General features: G+C 36.0%; 1 protein-coding gene across 4 annotated transcripts in view; it reads left to right on the forward strand.

Moving 5' to 3' along the window:
* Positions 1-25,389, forward strand: part of LOC115213434 (protein SMG5-like) — a 495,266-nt gene that overhangs the window by 249,788 nt on the left and 220,089 nt on the right. The window contains exon 21 of one of the 4 annotated variants that reach the window (XM_036504030.1): positions 483-585. The exons of the other annotated variants lie outside the window; for them this stretch is intronic. Coding sequence (XP_036359923.1) covers positions 483-491 — 9 coding nt within the window. The 3' untranslated portion in view covers positions 492-585. Of the gene's footprint in view, positions 1-482; positions 586-25,389 lie in introns of those variants that run through there. 4 annotated transcript variants of the gene reach the window in all.

Raw genomic sequence — 25,389 nt, forward strand, 5'->3', positions numbered from 1 at the left:
TGGTTCTTGTTAGAGTTATGTTTCAGCATTGTAATTGGGCAAACAAATGGAAACAATTATGCTGTGTTTCAAAGAACTACACAGAAAATTGGAAGAGAGGAAGAGAATCATTATTATATTATTTGTGAATGCGTGTGTGTCTCTATGTCTGCTATTTTAAAACTTCGATTCTTGTGCGAAGAACATTCCTGTTGCTGCTGCTGCTGTTGGCTGTTGTTGTTGTTGGCAGTGATGATGATGATGCAATTTCTCTTTTCATCTTGATGTTTAAATATTGTTGAATAAAAAAAGCAAAAAATAAAAACAACCTAAATAAAAACAAATGCAACACAACAAAAACATTTTCAGAATTATAAACATGTTTTAAGTTAATCTACATGTATTTGTCTCCCTCTTATTTTGAAAATATTATGATGATTTATGAAGCAAAGGTTATATTAAAAGAATTCAATAGATATTTATTTTTAATTAATGTGTTTCAGCTCTTCTAAAGAGGGTGATAATGTTCCGTATAATAAATTACCGAAACATACTATTTCCCTCAAACAGCCATAAAACAGATTCAATAAAATCTTTTGTCTTTGATATTTTAGCTTATTATTTTTTGGAAATTGGAAATTGATGGCTCTTGTGCTCTTGCAATCTGGATAGCCTTCTTGCTCTCTCTCTTTCTCTCTTTACTCTTTCTCTTTTTCTGTCTCCCTCTCATTCTCTCTCTCTCTCTCTACCCATCTATCTATCTGTATGCTTGTCTGTCTCACTTTTGTCTCTCTGCCTCTCCTTTTTAGTTCATTGTGGTAGTAATTTGTTTAATAGTGTCTAATTAATTCTGAGGCAATGAAAATGAATCTAGTTCGTATGTACATTATGTTAATCGACGGCTTCACCAGTCATAACAACAACCGAAATTGATTTTCCCTTTTACTTGTAGAGGGATAACAAAGAAACGGGGAGAATGGTGGTGTTGGCAGTGGTGGTGATTGAAAAGAAAGACTACAAAGAAAAATGATCCCTGATAAAATCATTTGATTCCTCCATAATAATATTATTGTGTAATTGATATTTTGTGTGTGTGTGTGTGTGTGTGTGTGTGTGTGTGTGTGTTGTTTGACTTCAATGAATTATTTACTATTTCCTTCTGTTGACCATGTTGTAGTAGTCAAGAAGAGGCAAATGGAGTGAGTCAGTAGGTACTGAATGACTTGTTTCCTCTGGTATACCACTGTTATTGTGAGGTGTTATCTAATGAAGCATCAATTATTGGATGTTAGTCTTGTGTGTGTGCATGCATGCATGTGTGTGTATGCATGTGCATGCGTACATGCATGTGTGTGTGTTATGAAGGTCCAAACTCATTGAAGTCTTCTATTGCTGTGATAATCATAGTAACACTTCAAGTGGCTAAGGTATTTGAATACCTGCACATTGTTCTGTAGTTCAAATCTTCTTACCTAAATGCTGATACTAGCTCAATCTGGAAGCATTTACCTGCACTAACCTGGTAGTTGAGAAAATATTTGTTTATGTATTGTGAGAATGATAAGGAAACCAGAGAATACTATAGTTTCATGTAGATTCCTAATGCAGATGCATGTAAACAACATATGCTCACTCGCTTCACATCTGTCTCTCTGTCTCTCAAGTTTATAAATTGGCATGTCCAGCTGAATTGGGCCTACAACAAAACGTTTGAAATAGTGATGGCATAGTTCACATGTAAAACAAAGTCAATTTCAGTAGAATTTGAACATGATATTGGTGGTGATAGTGGTTGCCCAACCTCATTCAAATCATGTCCTATCATCTTAGGAAAAGATATGTCATAAATGTGCTCCTGAATTCCCCTGCATATTAGAAAAAGATTGTATGGTCATAACTGGAATACCTGTAATAGAAGGTCTGCTTAGACAGCACTGGTCTGGGTTTAAACAACTACAAAATAATAATAATAATTATTATTATTATTATTATTGTTATTATTATTAAATTTAATCTAATTCATACAACAAACAAACCAATGTACAGCTAAGATTCAGATTGTATAATTTTAAATATGTATGCAAGCAATTTTTTATGTTGCAAAGGATTCCCTCTGTTGAACTGGGCATGATAACATTTAGAAATGAAGACATGTTATATAAACAGTTTTATTTTTTTTATTACATAATGTACTTTACCTTATACTCTACTAACATAAAGGAAACATACTACCATCTTTGCTGTCTATTTGCTGTATTTTCATTGCTGCCGCTATGTAGCAAAGAATACTTAAAACTGAAGAGGCAATCTGAAAATGTGAAACCAGCCAAGTGATACAGCTTTGCGCATACAATAATGCTTTGTTATGTTGCTGATCTGACAAGAAGGAGGTGAAGCTCTAGTTGTGTTTCATTCCTCTGCAAGTCAAGTGGACATGTTTTTTTTTTCTTTATATTTGGGAGGGCATTTGTGTGTATATGTATCTCTATTTATATGTGGAGATTTATGTTATAACATGCTATTAGCAATGTGTCTAGTTATACCTGTGTATATCTCTTTGTCAGTTTGTTTTCTATCTTGTGCATGTGTATGTATATTCATGCTTGTGTGCCTGTGTGTACATAAACATATAGAAATATGTGTAAATCATTAGTGAAGTGAATTTCTTCTTGGAGTCCAGTTAAGTATCCCAAATATTTCTCTGAGTCCAAGTGCTTGAAATGCATTATATTCTCTTGCGAGAAGAAAGCTTTGACTGCCATATCTTTTAATGTCTCCTCCCACCACCACTACCATCATATGCTTATTTTCATGCAGCCATAGGTTGGACAGGTTGTCACAGTCTGAACCATTTCTTATTTGGAGTTACTAGAGAAATCAGAGGACTGGGTGCTGCTCATATGTTTTATTTTTTGCATGGTTACTGTGGCTTGATGCCCTTTCTAACATCAACCACTTAGACACTTCACATGCATTTTACTATGGTAACACCACTGGAGGGGTTGTTCTGTCCTTGACTAAAGTATCCTCTATAATGTATGTTGGTCTTTGTTCTTTCAAAGTAAACATGGCTAACTGTACATAGGGGGGAGAAAGAGATGGGTGGGGACAGAGATGACCATAAGGGTGAAAGAGGAGAGAGTAACAATGAGCACAGTGGAGGAGAAATGGTGATAGGATGGTAGAGAAAAGAAATCCATTTTGAATGAACTATAAACTCTACATGTATTGAGTACTCTCAAGCTCATTTCTTGACAAAAGAGTAACATTTGAATGTGTGAGTGTATGTCCCCCTCTCTCTCTCTGTATATACACACACAATTTTATACATACATACACACATTATATACATACATATACACATTCACAAGTATATATTTAGAGGGGAATTGATTTATGGTTTCCCTGCTGTGAAATATTACGAGACTAAATGTATTTATTCCTTTGACAGGTGATGTATTAAATCTATAATTAATACAATTAAGTAAATTTTAAATTGCTCAGAAATTACAGTTCAGCAATGTTTTCTCCATTATCTTAATCTCTTTTCAAATACTATACCAAGAAAAATAATGGGATTGTTTCTGTAATGAAGTCAATTAATTGTAACTGAACTATTTTACCTCAGCACTTTTAATACTATTACCAACAGCTTTATGTCACCTTATAAAGGTCTTTCCATCCTTTAAGCATGTCTGGCAAATTACTTGTTCATTATTCCATAACATTAACTTATTAAATCAGAACCACAGTATATGAAAATAGGTTTAATCTGTGCATAAGTAGAAGGTTGGTTTCACCTTGTGACTGTGTGTATTGCTGAATGCAGAGATAAGATAGAACTGCAGCTAGTTACATGGTCAGTGAAGTAGATCATTGTACAAGACTATTATATGCAATATTTCGCATGACCATACTGATGTCAAGGGATGTTAAATCAAGTGGTATTCTAGCACCCTTCATTCCAGAACCTGGAACAGGCAGAGATTAATACACTTGGTAATGAAAGCAGTAGGCCTAGTCAATATATTTTAAGAAATTGAAGGCACTTTGGGGGCTTTTTACCTCACAATCTCCGTGATTACAGGTAGAAACATAAGCAACTATGTATTACTCTTAATTAATCAAGTACAAGGAGAGATGTAGCCTAATGCCTAAATAATACAATCTAATACTCAGTAAGCATGCAACCTTTGAAATTATTTTGTGGCTGTGTTAGAGTGGGTATTAGCGTATGTCTGCATGCCTCCCCCCTCTCCCATTTCATTGCTAGAAGTGTTTAGGTTCATTATGCAGCCTGTGCTTGGACTCTGGCCTTGATCAGGTCTTTCCTGCATGAATTGGTTTGCAAAGGTGATAGAGGAACATTTATGGCATTAACCCTCTCATTGCTGTACTTTTGTTGAAAACGCTGCCTTTATTTCAGTTACCTTTGAAAATAATGAAGAACAATAAATTAACTTTGTCATTATTAAGCTAATATTTAAAATGAAATTTTGATGGAAGAGTTTGTTTTTTTTAAGTTTGGGTCAATAACTAGTGGTGGGGGTGGGGAATGATACAGTTGCTATCTTCAGATTCAAAGGACTGCAAATTATTGACTGCAGATGAACTTGCTGAAAATAGATAGTTAATAAGGTTGAGACCACTTTTCAGTCCCTACAACAGTGGTTGAGTTGGTTTGAATGGATGACACTGTTGTCACTAGAAGTGTGTTTATATTCATAAGTTTCTTGCTAACAGTTTCTGTTGATACAGACACTACTCAAATAATTTAATTTGGAAAATACACCTAAAGATTGCTTGAAGTAGCTGATTAAACCATGCTCAGTTTAGTGTTTTGTAGCACAGAGTTACCATATATTTGTATTGTTGCTCTCTTTACTCTTTTACTTGTTTCAGTCATTTAACTGCGGCTATGCTGGAGCACCAACTTTAGTCAAGCAAATTGACCCCAGGACTTATTCTTTGGAAGCCTAGTACTTATTCTATCGGTCTCTTTTGCCGAACCACTAAGTTACAGAGACGTAAACACAACAGCATTGGTTGTCAAGCGATGTTGGGGGACAGACACAGACATACAGACATATACATATATACAACGGGCTTCTTTCAGTTTCTGTCTACCAAATCCACTCACAAGGCTTTGGTCGGCCCGAGGCTATATTAGAAGACACTTGCCCAAGGTGCCACGCAGTAGGAATGAACCCTGAACCATGTGGTTGGTAAGCATGCTACGTACCACACAGCCACTCCTGTTAGATGACAAATCTTCATTTTTGTTGATAAAATGACTGGTTTCATAACCCTTTAGTATTTAAACCAGCCATGTCTGGCCCAAATATTCAACCTATTTTATATTCAATCTGACCAGATTCAGCCTCTCACACTTATCCTGTAATGCTATTCATATAAATAAGCAATTATATCATTGAAATCTCAAAGTTATGAGATAATGCATGATTAATTCAAAATAATGTGAATAAATAAGCATTACATTTGACAGAGTAATCCAAATGCTAAAGGGTTAAAGAATTTGTTGTATTTGAAGTTCTTGTTATTATTTCACCAGATCACTTTGAATAGATTTCTTCAACTATAAAAATGAAACATGCAATTGAGAATATGGTCCTCCCACTAAGTTAGGAGTGCAGTAACTCCAAATAAGAACTGACTCCAATCATGACAACCTACCCATCCTATGTCAGCTTGGATGTCTGATGATTGTGATAACGATAATGGTGGTGGTAGCAGTAGCAGCTTATGACTGGAATCTTAGTATTTACCAAATGTTGATGGGTTGGAAGAATTGTTGAAGCATCTAACTGAAATGTATTGCAGTATTTAGTTACAGCTCTTTACATTCTGTGTTTCTGTGAGGCCAACTTTTTCCTTTCATCTTTCCTGGGTCAATAAAATACAGTAACCATCAAGTACAACTGTTCCTGGCTTCCAAATGTATGACCTCATGCTTAAGCAAAGAAATCAATTTTTACTAAACAGAAGATTATATAACTAGATAGATAAAGGAAGTCAATTTTGATTAAAATTCAGACACTTATTACATCAATGGTATATAGATGAGTGATTATTTTGAAATTCCACCTAACACTTTTAATGTCATGTTGTCCTCAATCCAGTCTGACACACTTGTGAAAGTGAAAACTGAAATCGTTGGTAACTTCTAGAAGCTCATTAAACAATATAATTATGGAATTGTTTTTACTGTTGCTGTCTAGCATCAAATCAGCCATGATCAATCAAATCTGTGATTAACAGTGTTCCATCTTTGACCATCTTGTCTTTTTTATAGTAATTGAATACTGCAGCCTGCTAGTAATTTGAGTAATGTTGTATACAGCCGTCTGCTATACAATTTAGCTTAAGTTAGATACAACAATAAGATTTACTTAGAGATTAAATATATATAACCTTTAGCATATTAGTTTGCAAGATTTAAAAACGACCCAATCCTCTGGCCTCTAGTGTGAAGAAATCTTTTTTCATTGATTCCAATACTGAAGGAGGCTCTGGCTTGTTAAATCATACACCAGTTAGTGTAGTAGCACCAGCACGTCTACCATAGGTTTTGTGTGAATTTTAGCATTACTTAAGAAGTTTATGCAATGGTGGAATATTGACTGTGCTTCCTGTAAGCCTGGCACCTAGAAATGTCCAAGGTTGCACAAATATCTTCACTATAGCGTGGTAGCATTATTTTTACTCTTCTATGTCCCAAGGAAGCCAATTAAACCTAATTATTTAAAAGCAGGTAAAGTTTATACAGTTAAAATACATTGTGTGTATATGGTCATACTCATGCACACTTGCTTGCTCTCTTGTACTCACGTGCACACACACACACACACATTTTAGAAAGTAGTTGTGTTTATTTTGACATATTATACTATAAATATTGTTGACATAATTGTTCAAGTTATAGTCTTGTACCTCCCTTTCTTCTCTCCCTATCTTCTTTTTCTTTGATAGAAATTAATTTTCCTCTGTCCTCTTCCTTATATAAATAGGGAGTATATTTTCTGATGTAAGGAAATGTAAGGTCTCTGCGATGTATATGCTTGTATTGAAAATGAAACTACAACACACAATGTGATGGCATTTCACTCTGCAGCTTGAGACAGTGAGTTCAAACCTTGGTGGAAACTTAGTTTAAAATTTCATTTCAGTGTATGAGTTACCATATTAAAGACGTACTGTGTATCTGTTGCAAGGTGGTTTGGTTTTACCATTCTCTTGTCATCAACTATTTAAACGGCAGTTTTGCTTGTATTGGTTTTCATTTCATTTTTCTTTTCATGCAGACAAGAATTGGCTGGTTGTATGAATATCATAAGCAGTTTGAAACTTTGTTGTTTTTCCTATCACTGACTATGTAACTGAAAGCCAAGTGGTTTCCAAATATTTTAGTTAGATTTACATACAGAAAGAAACTAGTAGAGTGTCAGGTTTCAAAGCAATTCACTTGTAATAATTCTATTGGGAATTATGTAGAAAGTTATAACAAAGAGCAAATGAACGGTATGGAAACAAGCTCACTACCATAATTGGGTTTTAAAGACAAAAATCTCTTTTGAATTTCAACATCTAATGTGACTGTGTGATAAAGAGATGGTGACCAACTCTTTATCACACTTTACACACACGTGTGGGTACATATGTATGTGCGTATATTTAGTATATATATATATATATATATATATATATATATATATATATATAGAGAGAGAGAGAGAGATGTATGTATGTACACTGTTGTTTATATATATGTATATATATACATACATACACACAACCACTTTATGTTTGAAACAAATAAGAATGTGTGAAATCATTTTACAGCAATACCCAAGGATATTAGAAATAGGAACAAAGAAAATGATCTGGATTATGATCTTGGAATTGCAACACTGTGCTCTGAAATAAATATTGGTAGGATTTCTAGGAATTGTATGTCATAGATTAATAATAGGTTTAGATAAGGAAACGAAATTAACATTGGACAGAATGTCACAAGAAAATGGCTTTGTCTGGAAGTTATGAGTTCACTTTCAAGCAGTTCCAAGCAGTCCTATTGGGAAAGGAAAGAAAAAAAAGCTTAAATGGGAATTGTGGGGGACCCCCCCCCCACACACACACTTCCCTTCACTATTTATGCGAAATTATGTGGAATTGGATTTGGAATGACAACTTTGACTAACTTTCATTTATAGATGACCTTAATTTTTAAGGAACTGACAACACACTAATTATGGTGGTTGAAGGTTCCTAACAAATGAACAAACATATGATGTTGTTATCATTGTCATCATCATCACTATCATCTACTGCTTTTCCATGCTTGCATGGATGAGGCAAAATTTCAGAGGCAGATTTTCTACTCCCAGTTACTTTTCTGGATTGCAACTATCATTTTTTCTCAAAGAAGGTGATATTTCCCCTTATTCCTGGCATTTTGTTTTCTTTTTGACAGAATATTGCAAATGAACTGCAGTTTGTATAATGGTATCATTTGTTTGCAGTTTGCAAACAATCTCAAAACACACTCACACAATACAACACGCTTTTGATCAGTTTTAGTCTACTGAATTCACTCACAAGGTTTTGATCAGTCTAGAATTATAGTAGAAAATACATGTGCAATGTTTTATGCAGTGGAACTTAACTTGTAACCGTGTGCTTGCAAAGCAATCTTCTTAACAGCACAGCCACATTAATAAAAAACCAATTGGGTCATAAAACCCAGCAGATCTGATGTCATGAATTATGGTAAAGGTACAAATACTTTATAATCGACATTGCTCTGCTTTGGGGCTAGACTGATAGCTTGGCTCAATTCTCAAAACACATTCCATTCTGCTTCAGACTATACTTGATACATGTATCAGCATAATACAAAACACGACTACATCAGTTAAAACTGCAAATATCACAAGGAAAGTATTATGTAAAAGTTTCAGATCTGATAGGATGGAAACATTTTCATTTTCTCTTCAACTAGTCAATCTGTGGTTTCAGGTTCAGTCCTACTGCATGACACTGTGGGCAAGTGTTTTTTGTCCTTTAGCCTCAGACAATACCTTGTGAGTGAATTTGGTAGATGGAAATTGCATGGAGGCCTGTTATATACATATCTGTGTATTTGTGTCTCTCTTCCCTCTCTCATTTGACAAACAGTGTTGGTTTGTTTACACCCCCTGTAACTTAGTGGTTCAGCAAAGGAACTGGTAGAATAAGTACTAGACTTTAAAAATAAAAGTACAGGGGTCAATTTGTTTGACTAAACCCCTTCATGGCAGTACTCCAGTATGACCCCAATCCAATGACTCAGAGAAGTAAAAGATGAAAATGATGACAGTGATTGTTAACAATTTAGACACAAGGCCAGCAATTTTGAGAGAAGTGAGGCTAGTTGATGCTGTTGACATCAGTACTTGGTTGGTACTAGTGCTACATGAAAAGTATCCATGCTGGTGCCATGTAAAAAGCATCAGCACTGGTGCCACATGAAAAGCACTTAATACACTCTGTAAAATGGTAGGTGTTAAGAAGGGCATCCAGTTGTAGAAACCATGCCAAAACAGACAGTTGGAGCCTAGTGCAGCTCACTAGCTCCTCTCAAACCACTCAGCCTATGCCATTATAGAAAACAGATGTTAATTGATGATGTTGTTGATGAATATAAAGAGCTGGAATAAATCCCTGAAAGCACTTTTTTGATGCTCTACCAATTTTGCCATCTCACTGCCTTTTTCAATGGTTTCTGATTTAAGCACAGGTATTTGAAGGGAAGATACCATCGACTCCAATGCTTGACTGCTACGTTGTTTTATTGACTTTGAAAGGAGGAAAAGCAAAGTTGGCCTTGACAGGAATTGAACTCAGAATATAGACAGCTGGAACAAATGACACAGAACAGTTTTATCAAACTCTGTTGATCCTACCTGTCCATCACCCTTCCTTCATATATGTTTCTAACAGGGCAAAATGCTTAGTGGCATTTCGTCTATGTTTACATTCTGAGTTCAGATTCTGCCATGGTTGGCTTTGATTTTTTATCCTTTCAGGGTAAATAAGATAAGTACTAGTTGAGCACTGGCATTGATGTAATCAACTTAGCCCACTCACCAAACTTGCTGGCCTTGTGCCAAAATTTGAAACTAATATTTGTTTCTAACGTTGGTATCAAACCTGAAATCTGTAAGGAGGGTCAGTTTATTAAACTGGCACCAAATGCTGGTATCTTGATCAAATAGTCCAAATCTGTGTTTAGTGATAGAAAAGGCATTCAACTGTGACAAAACAAACCACAAACAAACAAAAACTGGTGGAGGGGAATGCACTAAACAATAGTAGTTTCCTAGTTTCTTCTTTTATGGAAGATTGCAGCGGACCTGCCCCAGCCATGCTAAAGATAGGGATGGGAAACAATCATAAAATGATAATTTGTGAAGTACTTGGTTGTTGATTCTACTAACAACAACAGTAGTAGTAGTAGTAGTAGTAGCAGCAGCAGCAGCAGCAATCATCTGTTCTTTCTTCATTCATATTGTTTATGGTCTGCAAAACAACATATGCTTCTCATGTGTGTCCATCTCTCGCAGCATTAGGTTCATACACACACACACACACGTGTATATATATACACACACATGCACATACACACACTCATACATTCACCATTGCTAGGCTCATTTAAAGAATTAGAAGTACGTTATTTGAAATAGTTTGTGTAAAAAAGCAAACATAGAAAAAAGTAAAAAAAAAAAATCATGTTTCTCTTTGTGTATTTAATCTTTTTTTTTTTAAATTTCACTTAGTTTTTTTCTTCTTCTCTTTATGTCAAGTTCTCCTACATATTTATTGTTGATGTCATCTGATCTTTCTATTTGTTGTTATTTTGGTTTTTTCTTTTCTTTTTCTTTTATGGTACATTATTTTGATTAATGTTTACCAACATCAGTTTCATTTCCATTGTTGTGCTACAACATCAGCGAATTACTTTACATTGTTTTGTTACTTTTTCTTCTTTTCCTTTCTTTTTCTTTTTTTTTTTGGCAACTATAGATGTAAAGTTAAGCTAAGATTATGCCATATAGAAATCAGCCAATAAAAAAGAAGCAAAAACAAAAAAGAGAAACAATAAAAACATACAAATTATTTTACCACAAGTCTTTGATCATCAAACTAGATAAAAACAGCCGTTTATATATATATATATATATATATATATATATATATATATATATATATATATATATGTATCTTTATTTTTACTTTTGTTTTCATTGGCTGAAACTCACACCGACATATATATATATATGCATATATTTTTAATTTTTCCAGATGCCGTTTCTTTTACAAATATGCTTGAACTGTGGAATTTAGTATTGTTAATGCTTCATGTCAGATGCTGAAATTATATGCAATGCTAACCTTGTTTTATGTCGATGTTTATTAATTTAACACTCTAATTTATGTTCAACTTTGATGTTATAATGCATCGCAATTAACTGTATGAGATATGAATGAGTTAAATATATGAGAAGACAAAAAAATTAGATTCTGGCTATATTTCTGATTTTTCTTCTGCTCTTGTCATATTAAGGAATTTATTTAAAAATGAATAATTGTATGTGATATCATAAAGATAGGCTAGTTAATTATTTTAAGTATTTAATTTTCTTTCTTTTTTTCTTTTTAAATAATAATTAAAAATGTTTGAGCACAAATACAAGTAGCTGAAATGGAGCTCCTCTGAAGAGTCACTGAAGTAATGTTACTTGACAGGGTTTGTAGCTTGGAGATAAGGGCATCTCTGCAGGTTGAGCTGCTGCTTCTTAACATTGACAGGTCACAACTCCAGTACTATGATGTGTTGTTAGAATAATGTTGCAGGAAAGAATTGCAAGATAGACTCTTGAAGCCAGGTCATCCAGCAAGAGACCTGGGTGTAGACCAAGAATGAGATGGTTCGACATTATCCATAGCCTCAGTTGGCCCATTTGGGAATCCAGTCAGGTGTAATGATGGTTGCTTTAGTGAAAAGTGCAATTATATTTGGCTGGAATTTATAAAGTATTGCTTCACTTTTTCCTCAAGTGAAACACATTTGAAAATGTATAGTTGCATCATTGCAACAAAGGAGAATGTGCATGGTGCATGACATATGCACAGATATGGCTGTTTAGTTAAGAAGCTCACTTTGCAACCACATGATTTCAAGTTCAGTCCCACTGTATGGCACTTGGACAAGTATCTTCCACTATATCCCTGAGTTGGCTAATGCCTTGTAAGGGAATTTGCTGGACAGAAACTGTGTGGAAGGCCATTGTTATATAAGTGTGTCTGTGTCCACTGTTTGACAACCAGTATTGGTTTGTTTATGTCCCTGTAACTTAGTGGTTCAGTAAAAAGACCAATAGAATAAGTATCAAAATTAAAAATAAGTACTGTATCTATCTTGCCCTTTTAAAGCCTAGCCAGGCTCATGGGCCAAGTTTCCCAGTTTCAATGGCGCATGTGTTCCCCAGCTGGACAGGACGCCAGTCCATCGGAGCATTACTCATTTTTGCCAGCTGAGTGGACTGGAGCAACATGAAATGAAGCGTTTTGCTCAAGAACACAACGTATTGCCTGGTTGAGGAATTGAAATGACAATCTCATGATCATGATGCTGACACCCTAACCACTAAGCCACGCACCTCCACAAAAAATAAGTACTAAGGTTCATTTATTTGATTAAACCTTCCAGAGCAGTACCTTAGCATATCTGCAGTCCAATGACTGAGGCAAGTAAAGATAAAAGACAACTGTCATTGTCTGGTCTCACAGTATCCAAACTTTTCTTAAAAACCATCCGTTAAGATAATCTTAATTTGTACAGCACATAGGGTGGTGAGCTGGCAGAATCATTAGCATGCAGGAGGCACAGTAGTGGCTGTGTGGTAAGTAGGTTGCTTACCAACCACATGGTTCCAGGTTCAGTCCCATTGCGTGGCACTTTGGGCAAGTATCTTCTACTATAGCCTTGGGCCGACCAAAGCCTTGTGAGTGGATTTGGTAGACGGAAACTGAAAGAAGCCCGTCGTATATATGTATATGTTTGTATGTCTGTGTTTGTCCCCCAACATCGCTTGACAACCAATGCTGTTGTGTTTACATCCCTGTAACTTAGCGGTTCGGCGAAAGAGACCGATAGAATAGGTATTAGGTTTACAAAGAATAAGTCCATAGGTAGATTTCCTCAACTAAAAGCAGTGCTCCAGCATGGTTGCAGTCAACTGACTGAAACAAGTAAAAGAGTAAAAGATGCGGGGCAAAATGCTTAGTAGCCTTTCATCTGTCTTAATGTTCTGAGTTCAAATTCTGTCATGGTTGACTTTGCCTTTCTTCCCTTTGGGTTCAGTAAAATATGTACCAGTCAAGCAAGCACTGGAGTCAATGTAATCGACTTGCACCCACCTATGAACTTGCTGGCTAAAATTTGAAATCAATAAATACAACATGTGCCTATAAAACAAAGCTCTTGTTCTCCCTAGCTAGTTTCTTTGACTATGATGGGGCCCATATTATGTGACTAATTTCAGGTTAAGTTGATGAAGTAGGATTTTGTTTTTCTCTTGATTGCCTTTTCCTTACATTGCTGTCTTGACATAAACTTTTAGACATTGTTTTGAAAAGACTTGCAATGTAGTAATTCTCCCCAACCTGTTTGTTTTAATATTGCTTAAACACATTTCTCCCCCCACCCCTGGATCTTGTGTGAATTTTTCTTGGATATTGATGGGTATGTGTGTTTTGGAATTGCATGTTATACATCAGCTCCCAGGTCCCATCCTTTCTGTTATCTAATCACACTCCAAGCGAAAATGCCAAGGAAGTTATATTCTATTATACAACAATACATATCGGAGTGTCCATATATGTTTACTTTATCAGCTTAACAGTTAAAAGGTTTTCCTATTAAGATCAATTTCCCAGTACAGCTACTGCTGCTGCTACTACTACTGCTGCCTCTCCTCCTCCAACTCCTCCTCCTCCTACTACTACTACTACTACTTCTACTACTTTCTTGGATCAAATTTTATTTCTATTGTCACTTATCTTTACAACTGTACTTTACCTTGTTATAGTTGCTTGTTGACACTGATTTTCTACTACCACTCTTTAAATGGATGGATGCGAGAGGTGCGGTGGTGGTGCAAGGGGTGGTGGTGACGGCGGTGGGGGGAGAGCCCTTTGTTTTGACATGACTCCTTCAGATTTCTGCCATAGGATAGCTTTTATGCTAGTGAAAAGGTCATCACACTTGTTCACTGATATAATTATACTTGAATAATCTGCTTTGATTGGAAGCCTCTCTATACATATTGTGCCCGATTGGTGTCAATTTGATTACAATCAGCTACAAGAAATTCCTAACAAACAAGCAGTAAAAATCTCCACCTGTTAAGTGTTTCAAAGAGTCACTAATATCTGCAATAAGCAAACCTCTTCTAATGAGACCTCCTTGGTTTGGTTGGACTTCACAATTGTTAGCATTGTTTACTGTTGGTACATATCTCTAGTTGCATGTCCTTACCTTCTCCCTATCTTCAGATAACGATACTTTCTTGTACTTCAAATGCTGACCTTCTAAGGTATTTAATGGTCACTCATTCAAATACTACTTATCTAACTGTACTGAGATAATTTCGGCTGCTGCTGTTATCATTGTTGTTATTGTTGAATACATGGAAACAATGTTTGATAGTGGGGGTTGGGGTTGGTGTTAGTTTTGTTGGTAGGCATGTTAGTGAGAGTGGTGGAGATGGGGCTGGCTGGTGGTGATGATGGCGGTGGGTTGCTGGCAATTAGTGCTTTTTTTCTGCATTTCTATCTTTAGCTGTTAGGTTAGTTGGTTGATTAATAAAAAAAATGAAACAAATCCTCGTCCTCCTCCCCAACGACAAAAAAAAAAAAATGTATATTTGCTCTGATAGGTTTGATATATTCTTATTTCAAATCTGAAATTATCCTAGCTACCTGTTTTGTAATTTACTGTGTGAGTTTGTTTATGTGTATATATACATGTATGTATGTATGTACATACATACATATGTATGTATGTATACACATATACATGTATACAGATAGACACACACACCCACACACACATATACATATGCGTATACATGTGTATACACATACATAAAAACCTGCACACTCACCTACCTACAAGACAAGGGAAAGAGGTGGTGTATACAGACGATGCACATTTTTTGTGTATTTCTTTTAATAATTCCTGCGTTCTCACTTTGCTTTGGTTCTATTGATCTCATTATCTATTTTCCTTGACTTCCTTATATTTCATATCTCTCACCCTCACTGTCTCTCTCACCCTCTCTCAATCATTTTTAGCTGTTCTTTTTTTATACAACTCTCAGGTATTGTTTGCTACCTACCTTACAAATAGCAGCTGATTCAATTCAAGAAATCTCTCTCTCTCTCTTGCTCAAAAGAATGAGGCTGATGGGAGTTATACTATATCTATCCATGAATGATTCAACCCCATCATACATACACGTACATACATCTCCCTGCTTATGATATGTAATGTCCTACATAAGTTATTGATTCTTTCCCCCATCCGCCTACCCAATGATCTTACAGACAAAACATCTGTAACTTTGCTGACAGCAAATATAGACTGCAATATTTCTTTAAATAATAATAATAATAATAATAATAATAAATTAAAATATAGAAATAAAATGAGAGGGAAGGAATATGGATGGAAGGGAAGGAAGAGTTCTTCTATTCTCATATGGGTATGCATAGGTGGTACTTTGATTGATGTTACAGAATATGATTCAACTCTTCTGCAAAGGTTGATTCTTGTATTACTTATATGGATTTAGAGATAAACAAAATTTCTACTGTATGTTAGTTAATGTGCTGGGTATCTTCATACTGATGCAGTACAAATCACTTTGCTCACCGCCTCCCATGCAAATGAAACACCTGCCCCCTTTTTTTGAATTTTCCTTTTAACCGACTCTAATTTTACATCTGTTAAGCCCACAAGAATTTAAAGTGACCCTAACTCAATCTGTTAATTCTTACTTCATTAGCATTGCTTTTATTTACTTTCTTAGTTTGTGTTATCTGTACGGGTTAAATCCCAACTGCAAGAAAGTTCTGTCAAGCTAAGATACTGCTTTACCAGTGATAGTAACTTTTCCAACAGAAAGGGAAAATGATGCAGTGTGGAATGAAACATTTTATTCCAGTAAACAATGAAACACCTACAGTGGATATGAAATGCTACTCTATGGCTTTGCAGTCTGATATCTTATTCCTTATGCAATTTTTTTCATCTACAATATCAACTACCAATGGTGCATGGCCTAGTTGTTAGGGCTTTGGATTCATGACCATAAAGTCTTGGATTGGGTGGTGGATTGTGTCCTTGGGCAAGGCATTCTATTTTACATTACTCTAGTTTTCTCAATTGAAATGAATACCAGCTGAGTGCTAGCACATTCCTCTCACTCTTTACCTGTCATATCTTAGGTATTCTGTTAAGTCAAGGGTGGAAGAGCTGAGAAGATATATATGTCTGCTTATCTCTTCATAAGTATCTGATATTTCTGTTATTAACAGAACAATAGTACATGCTTCCAATTTATAACTTGTTTGACAGCTGTAGTTTTTACCAGCTACTGATACTTGATACAAAATCAATGGAAGAGTCACTACCTCCTTCAAGAATTGGGGAGACTCTGCCTGAATTCAAAGTTAAGATCACCCACTGGTAAAATCTCTAAAAATCTGTGCGGAAAATAAACAAATAAAAAACATTTAATGTCCATGTTCCATAGGTCAGATGGTCTGACAGGGACTGCATAGTGCTCCAGTGTCTGATTTGGCATGCTGTTTTCATGCCACCAGCCTTAGTGAGGTCACCATGCAGTTAGAAAGACTACGAGCTTCAAGGTGGAAGCTTCATGCTTGGAGATGATGGGTCGGAGTATGAAATGAAGAAGGTGGCTGAGCAGGACAAGCTTCTTGCTGTAGAGGAGCTGCATGACTGCTCACAATTTCAGAAGAGAGTGGGAGTGACCAGATAGAAACCAGTAAATGTAGTAATGAGGTACAAAAAACAAATAAAAACAAAAACTCAAAGGAAATTGGATTAGGCCTTAAAACTGAAACAGTAAGTTGATATAAAACTTGTTATTTTTCTCAATGCAGATGTGCCCTTACAAGTTAAGAATTCTATGGTTTAAGGATGCCTCCTTGCATGCCTAATGCTAGGGTTAAATTGAATAGTGCCATCTTTGATGTAAAAAAAGATGGTTTCTGCTGAACTCTCTTCAATTGTACATTTACTCAATCACCAGGACTGGTCTGCATAGAGTTAAATCAACAAGAACTACTAGCAACAATTGGTTTAGATGCTTGCTGTCTTAAGCTCACAGCACCTTCTTTGTATATTCATTTTGGGGCTGTGTTTTCTTCCCCTCCTTCCCTTCCAACAAAGCCTAGCTACATCTACAGGAAGTCTCTGAGAAAATTAGCAAACATTATTGCTAGGAATGTAAAACATAAAGGAATCTAAAGACCCATTCTTTGATGACATGACAGTGTGTAAATTGTCTTTAATAGAAATGTCTGTGGTTATTGGTTTCTGTTACTCCTCCCCCTCCGACCAGTTTTTGTTTTAGTTTATTTTTACTTCCTTATTTATTTATTTATTTATTTGTTTATTCTAATATGTTTGCAAAATAATTGATAGCTGTAATTTTGCATCAGTGATAATAATTTCTGTATCTATTATTGATATAGAAATGATTATCATAGATGAAAAATTAAAGCTATTAATTGCTTTTCAAAAAGGAAAAAAGAAAAAAAAAATCAAAAGAAAAATCAAGTAAAAATGTGAAAAAAGAAAAAAATTAAAAAGCAAATGAACAAAAACAAAAAAGGAAAGTAAATGAGAGAAGACAAAGAATAACAATTGACATTATTTATTTTCCAATCTTTTGCCATTTGAAAGGAAAAACTAGTTAAAGCTGTTTGTAGACATTTTAGAGAACAGAGTTAACAACTTGCAATTTTTGTTGTCTTAACCAAACTTAGATATTGACACATTAAAATTAGATTAAAGAAAAATGTCAATAATAAAAGCAAAAGATAGCCACACACACACACACACACACACACACACACACACACACACACACACACACACACACACACACACGTATACTGTCTCAGATGATGCATATACATTATTATATATATATATATATATACACACACACAAGTTATCACACATTGATGTATATATTTCACATACACCTGTGCAGACACTTATGTGCATAGACAGAAATATCTGGATGTGTGTGTGTGTGTTAGAGAGAGAGTGGGGGGTGTTTCAGAGAGAGAAAGTGAGTGAGAGAAAGGGAGAATGTGTGTGTGTGTCTGTTTCAATTGATTAGTTAGTGAAAGTATATAGCATTGTTAATGAACATTGATTACAATGTCTCCCATGTTTGCTCCAAGTAGTTCCAAAATAACATACTAAAACGGTCAGTGAACTCCCTTTCTCCCCACCACACACACTGACATGCACACACATCTTGTTTTATACTATTCCAATATTGTAAATAGTCTTTGTTTGCTGTATCAATTACACTTCACAGTAAATATTATGCCATCAACAAAGCTGTTGTTAGGGTTGGTGTCCAGCTGATACATATATATCATCATCATCATCATCACTTAACGTCTGTTTTCCATGCTAGTGTGGGTTGGATGGTTTGACTGGGGATTGGCATGGATGGTTTCTACAGGTGGATATCCTTCCTAACACCAAATATATCATTATCATCATCATGATTTAACGTCTGTTGTCCAGGCTGGCATGGGTTGGACAGTTTGACTGGGCTGGCACACTGGAAGGCTGCACCAAACTCCAGTCTGATTTGGCATGGCTGGATGCCCTTCCTAACGCCAACCACTCTGAGACTGTAATGGGTGTTTTTGTGTGCCACCGGCACAACACCAGAGTGTGTTTGTGCGCCACTTGGACAGGTGCCAGTTTGTGTGACACTGGTATCTGCTACACTGCAATTTTACTTGACTTGATGGCTCTTCTTCTCAAACATGACATAATGCCAAACGTCTATGAGGCCCAACACTCAAAAGGAACTCAGCCAATTTGCCTTTGTGAGGCCCAATATGCGAAAATAACTCAGCCATTTTGCTTCTTTGAGGCCCAACATTTGAAAGATATTCTTCATGTGTCACCAGCATGGGTGCACTTGGCTTGATGGGTCCTCTTAAGCACAGCACATCGCCAAAGGTCTCGGTCACCAGTCATTGCCTCTGTGAGGCTCAAAGTTCGAGAAAATATATATATATATGTAGGAAATAGTGGCACAGCAAGGTACCAGTGTTTGCTGGAAATAGCAGTCGATAACTGTATGATGCTATGTAAAGCTTCACTGAATGTAAAGAGGCAAAGATGTGCATAGGCAGTGAACGTAAAATTTTTTGCCTTACCTCTAGGAGAAAGGCCAGAGAAATAGACAACCTAGTACTTGAGTTCTGGACTATCCAGGATATGTTTGTTATCGCAAATGTGGTTACTCTTCATTAGCTAGGCTTTCCTAGATGATTTTTTTCTATTCACCACTCGCACACATCTTTGCCTCTATACATTCAGTGAAGCTTTACATAGCCTAATATACTTATCGACTGCTACCTCTAGCAAACATTGGTGCCTTGTGCTGCTATTTCCTATTTATAATTCAATCTTTATGGTACTTATCACTGGAAAATGGAAAATAATGCTATTGTATTATAATAATATTTATAATTTATATCATCATCATCATCGTTTAACATCCGTTTTCCGCGCTAGCACGGGTTGGACGGTTCGACTGGGGTCTGGGAAGCCAGGGGCTGCTCCAGGCTCCAGTCTGATCTGGCAGAGTTTCTACGGCTGGATGCCCTTCCTATCGCCAACCACTCCGCGAGTGTAGTGGGTGCTTTTTACGTGCCACCTGCACAGGTGCCAGGGGGGGTCCGGCATCGGTCACGATCGGTTGGAGCTTTTAACGTGCCAGCGGCACGGAAGCCAGCCAAGGCGGCGCTGGCAACGTTCGGATGGTCTTTTTATGTGCCACCGGCACAGGAGCCAGTTGGGGCGGCGCTGGCATCGGCCACATTCGGATGGTGCTTTTTATGTGCCACCGGCACAGAAGCCAGTCGGGGCGACGCTGGCATCGGCCACGTTCGGATAGTGCTTTTTATGTGCCACCGGCACAGGCATCACAACTACTATTTCCATTGATATTTATTTCGACGTTCATGTACTTGACTCAACAGGTCTCCTCAAGCACAGCGGGACGTTCTGGCATCCGGGGTACTTTGAATGGGCAGGGGCTATGCGGAACTGATGCAGGAAGCAGCCCGGGTCTTTGCAGTCACAGCATATCTCCAGATATATATATATGGAGAGGGAGAGAGAGCAAATAATTCAGGAGAAAATATTTGCTAAGATATCATTGACTCTATTATTATCTAGTATAACAATTTTAAAATAACAGAATCAATAATATAGGCAATTGCAGGCCCCCAAAATAGCTGAAGGATTAAAATTAATCAAAGGACATACTAAGTATGCCTATTTACTGGAAATAACAGTCAAAACTCTTTATTAAATTGCCAAAATATCTTGGTGATTTAAATAAGAGTTTTGGCTGTTATTTCCAACAGTTAGACATACTTGGAATGTCTTTTGCCTAATTTTATATATATATATAATATATATATATATATATATATATATATATATATTATATATATATATATATATATGTATATATATGTATATATATATATGTATATGCACTCATAATTAAGACCAAGGAATACTTAATTGAACCTGATAATGTGGAACCATTAAAGAAGAAATCCATTATAATATACTGTAATGGAAATATAGAGAAACGCGAAGCATAAGAATAATAATGATGAAAATAATGTTTGTGAAGATAAGAAACAGATATGCAAACAAAAAGGCAGATACAGACAAACTGAGAGATAGATACAGAAAGAGAGGAAAGATATTGCAGAAAACTTGAAAATTTGACCTGCATAAGACTGCTCTTAGTCCTATATCATCTCCACACTCCAATGTCTTGCATTTAATTCCTTTGGATTTAATTATAACCTCAGCGAAAATTTTGTTTATCATGTAAGTGGAAACTCACTCCAGGGTTAGTGGCTGTGTTGTTAAGCTCACTTTGCAATGACAAAGTTTTCAGGCAAGTATCTTTCACTGTAGCCCTGGGCCAAGCAATGCATTGTGAGTAAATTTGGTTGGCAGAAACAAACTGTGATGAAGCCTGTCTTGTGTGTGTGTGTGTGTGTGTGGTGTGTGTGTGTGTGCGCATGCGTGTGTGTGTGTGTGTGTGTGTGTGTGTGTGCGCGTGCGTTGTTTGTCCACCCATCATTGCTTGACAACTGGCATTTTTTTGTCTTTGTAACTTAGTGGTTCAACCAAAAGAGACCAATAGAATTAATACCAGACTTAATTTAGCACTGGGGTTGATTTGATTAACTAAATCTTTCAGTGTAGTGTTCCAACATAGCCACAGTCCAATCATTGAAACAAGTAAAATATAAATGATTATGTAATTCATCTATAATAATGAAACATTGGATGGCCATAGCTCGAATGCCCTTGATCGCAGGGTAATCAACAACAACAGTATCAAAGATTGAAATGTAAAACAGAGGAGTATATCTACTTATTTATATTTGATTTATTGTACTGTTTTCCATTGTCTGAGTTTATACTGTATGTATAACTAATTATTTATAGACCTAAACTTTGAGATCATTTAAATGGTGCATTCTCTTGGGAACAATGCTGCCTTTGCAGTAAGGCTCTGTGGGTGGCTGGCAGGCAAGCTGGCTGGTTAGCTGGTGCAAATTTTGAAATCTGAGTACAATGAAGTGCTATCTAGAAAGTGATATATCTATATCCTCAATTTTATATAATTCAGATATTGTTTAAAACATTTTTCAATGCTTCATTACACCATTGTTTGTATTGGCGGAAGCAGCTTTAATAAGATTCTGATAGGAATGTCTCTTTGCAATTCTAGATATTGACTTGCTGCTAATTGTATTAGCTTCATCTTTATTTTAATAGGCTACTATTACCATATTTAAATCCATGTAGACCAGAGTAAAATTTATTTTGTCTTATCTGTTATGAGGATAAATGCGGACAGTGGCACAAAAGGATGTGGAATTATGCTAAATCTCTGTAAATTGATTTGCAATAATATCTTAATGATTTTGTATTGGAGAGAGAGAGAGAAAGGTGTGCGTGTGTGTTTTAGAGAGAGGTGGGTGCAGATAGTGGCAGTGGTGATGGGTGTAAAGGATTCACAGCCATTTTATTTATCAGACTCAATTGAGATAATTATAATGTGAAAGAAGATAAAGAGGTAGTAATGAAAAACAATTCTTGTAAATGATTGCTTTGGTTTTATGTTTTATTATGACAACTTCAACCAAAGAACTTTTACAAGAGGGAGGAAAAGAAAAAATAATAAAAATTAGCAATTTATTTTCAAACCTTTACTTGAATGAAAGAGTTTATCTTCAGTAAACAAACAGCCTCCTGAAGCCATGCAGTACTGTATGAACTTATTTACTTGTGCTATTGTGGTTCTGGTTGTATTTTTCTCTATTTAAACATGTTAAAGGAAGATAGCATTTTTATCATTGGAACTCATATCCAGGTTTCAGGTATCTCCCCCTATTTTCCAAACAAATATTGCAAGTACACATGTTTTAGTGGTTATTTTGTGACCATGCTGGGGCACCCACTTCATGGATTTTTAGCTGTTTATTCGGAATCTAGTACTTAGGCTAGTGTATAAAAAAAGATGTAACTGGATATTAAAGTAGGCCTATTACCTTGTGAGGGTGGATGAGTGTATACGTTTCAGCGCATGCACGTGGGTGTGCGGATGCACGTGGGTATGCGACGCACATGTGTAGGTATGAACATGCGCACTCACACGAATACTATGAACTTTTTTACTCCCTTGCTTTTACTCCCTCCCCTCACTTAGCAGTCATTCAAATAGCTCTTTTGTCTTAATAATGGTCAATCACACAGTAATCTACCTTTGTATAATGGTCATTTTTCATAGTATTTTTCCGATGGACAGATAACTGAAGAGATGGCGGCGTGGATTTCCACATCAGCATCCGAAACTCAGAGTTTTATCATGGCTACCGAATAATTGTCACATATTACATTTACATATATATATATATAATATATATATATATATATATATCATGGACCTCCTCTACAGCAAGACATCTGTTTCTGCCTCTCTGCCAGACTCTAATCTTTCATTGTCTGACACAAGATCACCTCCCTTAATGCCCCCTTCCCTCTCAAAGACTCTTTGTCTTGCCAAGTCACTTGCTTAAAAAGCACCCAGTCTACACTGTAAAATGGTTGGCATTTGGAAAGGCATTCAGCTATAAAAACCATGCCATAACAGATGCAGAAGCATGGTGCAGGCTCCCACCTGGGTGAGCTCCTCAAACCATCCAGCATGGAAGGAGGACGTTAAACAATATTATTTCTATACACAGGGAAAGAGAAGCAGGCAATGGGAGAGGCTTCGTGTTTTAAAAATGACTATTGTTTACTTCAATAATATTGTGTGTGTGTGTGTGTGTACACATGTATACATACATATGTATATATGTATATAAATCAATGACTGACTCAACCTTTTTAATTTCCTTCATGTTTCACTGTTAAATATATTATTTGTCAAAGATTTGACTGCTGCATGTATGTATGCATGGGTAGTTTTCAATATTATATCTTAGAATATGAATTGAAATTGATTTTACCATATCAAAAACCAGACTCAAAGAATTATTAAATAGGACTACACTGTATACAATGGAATAATAATAAACAGTAAAATGCAGACAAATAAATACCATGTTTAATGAATTGAATTATTTAGAATAAAAAAATTAATTAAAATGGACTTGTTAAACATGAATTATTATTTGATTTATTGGGTTAAAAAATTTAAGTGGATATATTTTACCAAAAACTCTCTCTCACAGTTTGTAATTTTACTATTTCTCTATCTGTTGTTCTCTCTTTCTCTTTATCCCTCTTTCTCTCTCCTCTTTCATATGCATGTGTTTGCATGCATATTTATTATACATGTATGTTTGAGGCTGTTATTATATTTCTCTCTATTATTTTTGTTTTGTTTATGTTGCCTGTGTGTATAGTGTATGTATTTGTGCACATGCGTGTGTGTGTATGTGTGTCACTGTATCAACCAGACTATCAGATGTTGCATTTCTGTAGCTTTTGAATGCTGCTACCCCAGTGGCTAGGCAGGCGTGTAGGCAGGCTGATATTCCCCCTGAACGGAACTCCAGACTGTTGCAGGGATATTCATTTACAGCTGAGTGGACTGGAGCAATGTGAAATGAAACTGGTACTCGGTTGGTTACAACAATGAGGGTTCCAGTTCACCGGATCAATAGAAGGACCTGCTTGTGAAATTAGCATGCAAGTGACTGAGAACTCCACCCTTAATGTACTTCCTGGGGTGATTTACTTTGACACAAAATGCGATGACAAGACTGGCTTATGTGTACAACTTTCTTTTGTCAGCTGAGTGGATTGGAACAACATGAACTAAAGCATCTTGCTCAAGGGCACAGCATGTTGTTGGGTATCAAACTTGCGGCCTTACAATTGTGAGCTGAATACCCTAGCTACTTGGTCATGCACTCCTCTCTGTGAAATGAAGTGTTTTGCTCAAGTAATATAATGCAGCACTGGCCTGGGAATTTAAATCATAATCTTGTGACTATGAGTGTAACACCTTAACCACTAAGCCATGCACCTTCTCTCTCACACACACACACACACACACACACACTCTCTCTCTCTCTCTCTCTCTCTCTCTCTCTCTCTCTTCCTCCCACCTGTGTTGTGTTGCATGTAGTATTTGTAGATATGTACACATTATTTAGTTATTGACAATCTATTTATAACAGGTGTTGGAAGATGATGTAGATCCGACATTAACAGTGAATAAATGCAACTACAATAGGATTGTATAACTTAACAACAACATTTCTCACCTTCTTTTCTTTTCTTTTCTTCTCTTCTGCTTTGAGAAGAAATATATTGGCTGCAAACTGTTTACGATACTGAATGTGATAAACAAAATTTATAAAATGATCAGTGAACTAAACTGCTATTGAGTTTTCTCTCTCCAGAGTGAAATATTTATTTCTTGTCTTTATGATAGT

The sequence above is a fragment of the Octopus sinensis genome, linkage group LG6, assembly GCF_006345805.1.
Source record: "Octopus sinensis linkage group LG6, ASM634580v1, whole genome shotgun sequence".
Taxonomy (NCBI): domain Eukaryota; kingdom Metazoa; phylum Mollusca; class Cephalopoda; order Octopoda; family Octopodidae; genus Octopus; species Octopus sinensis.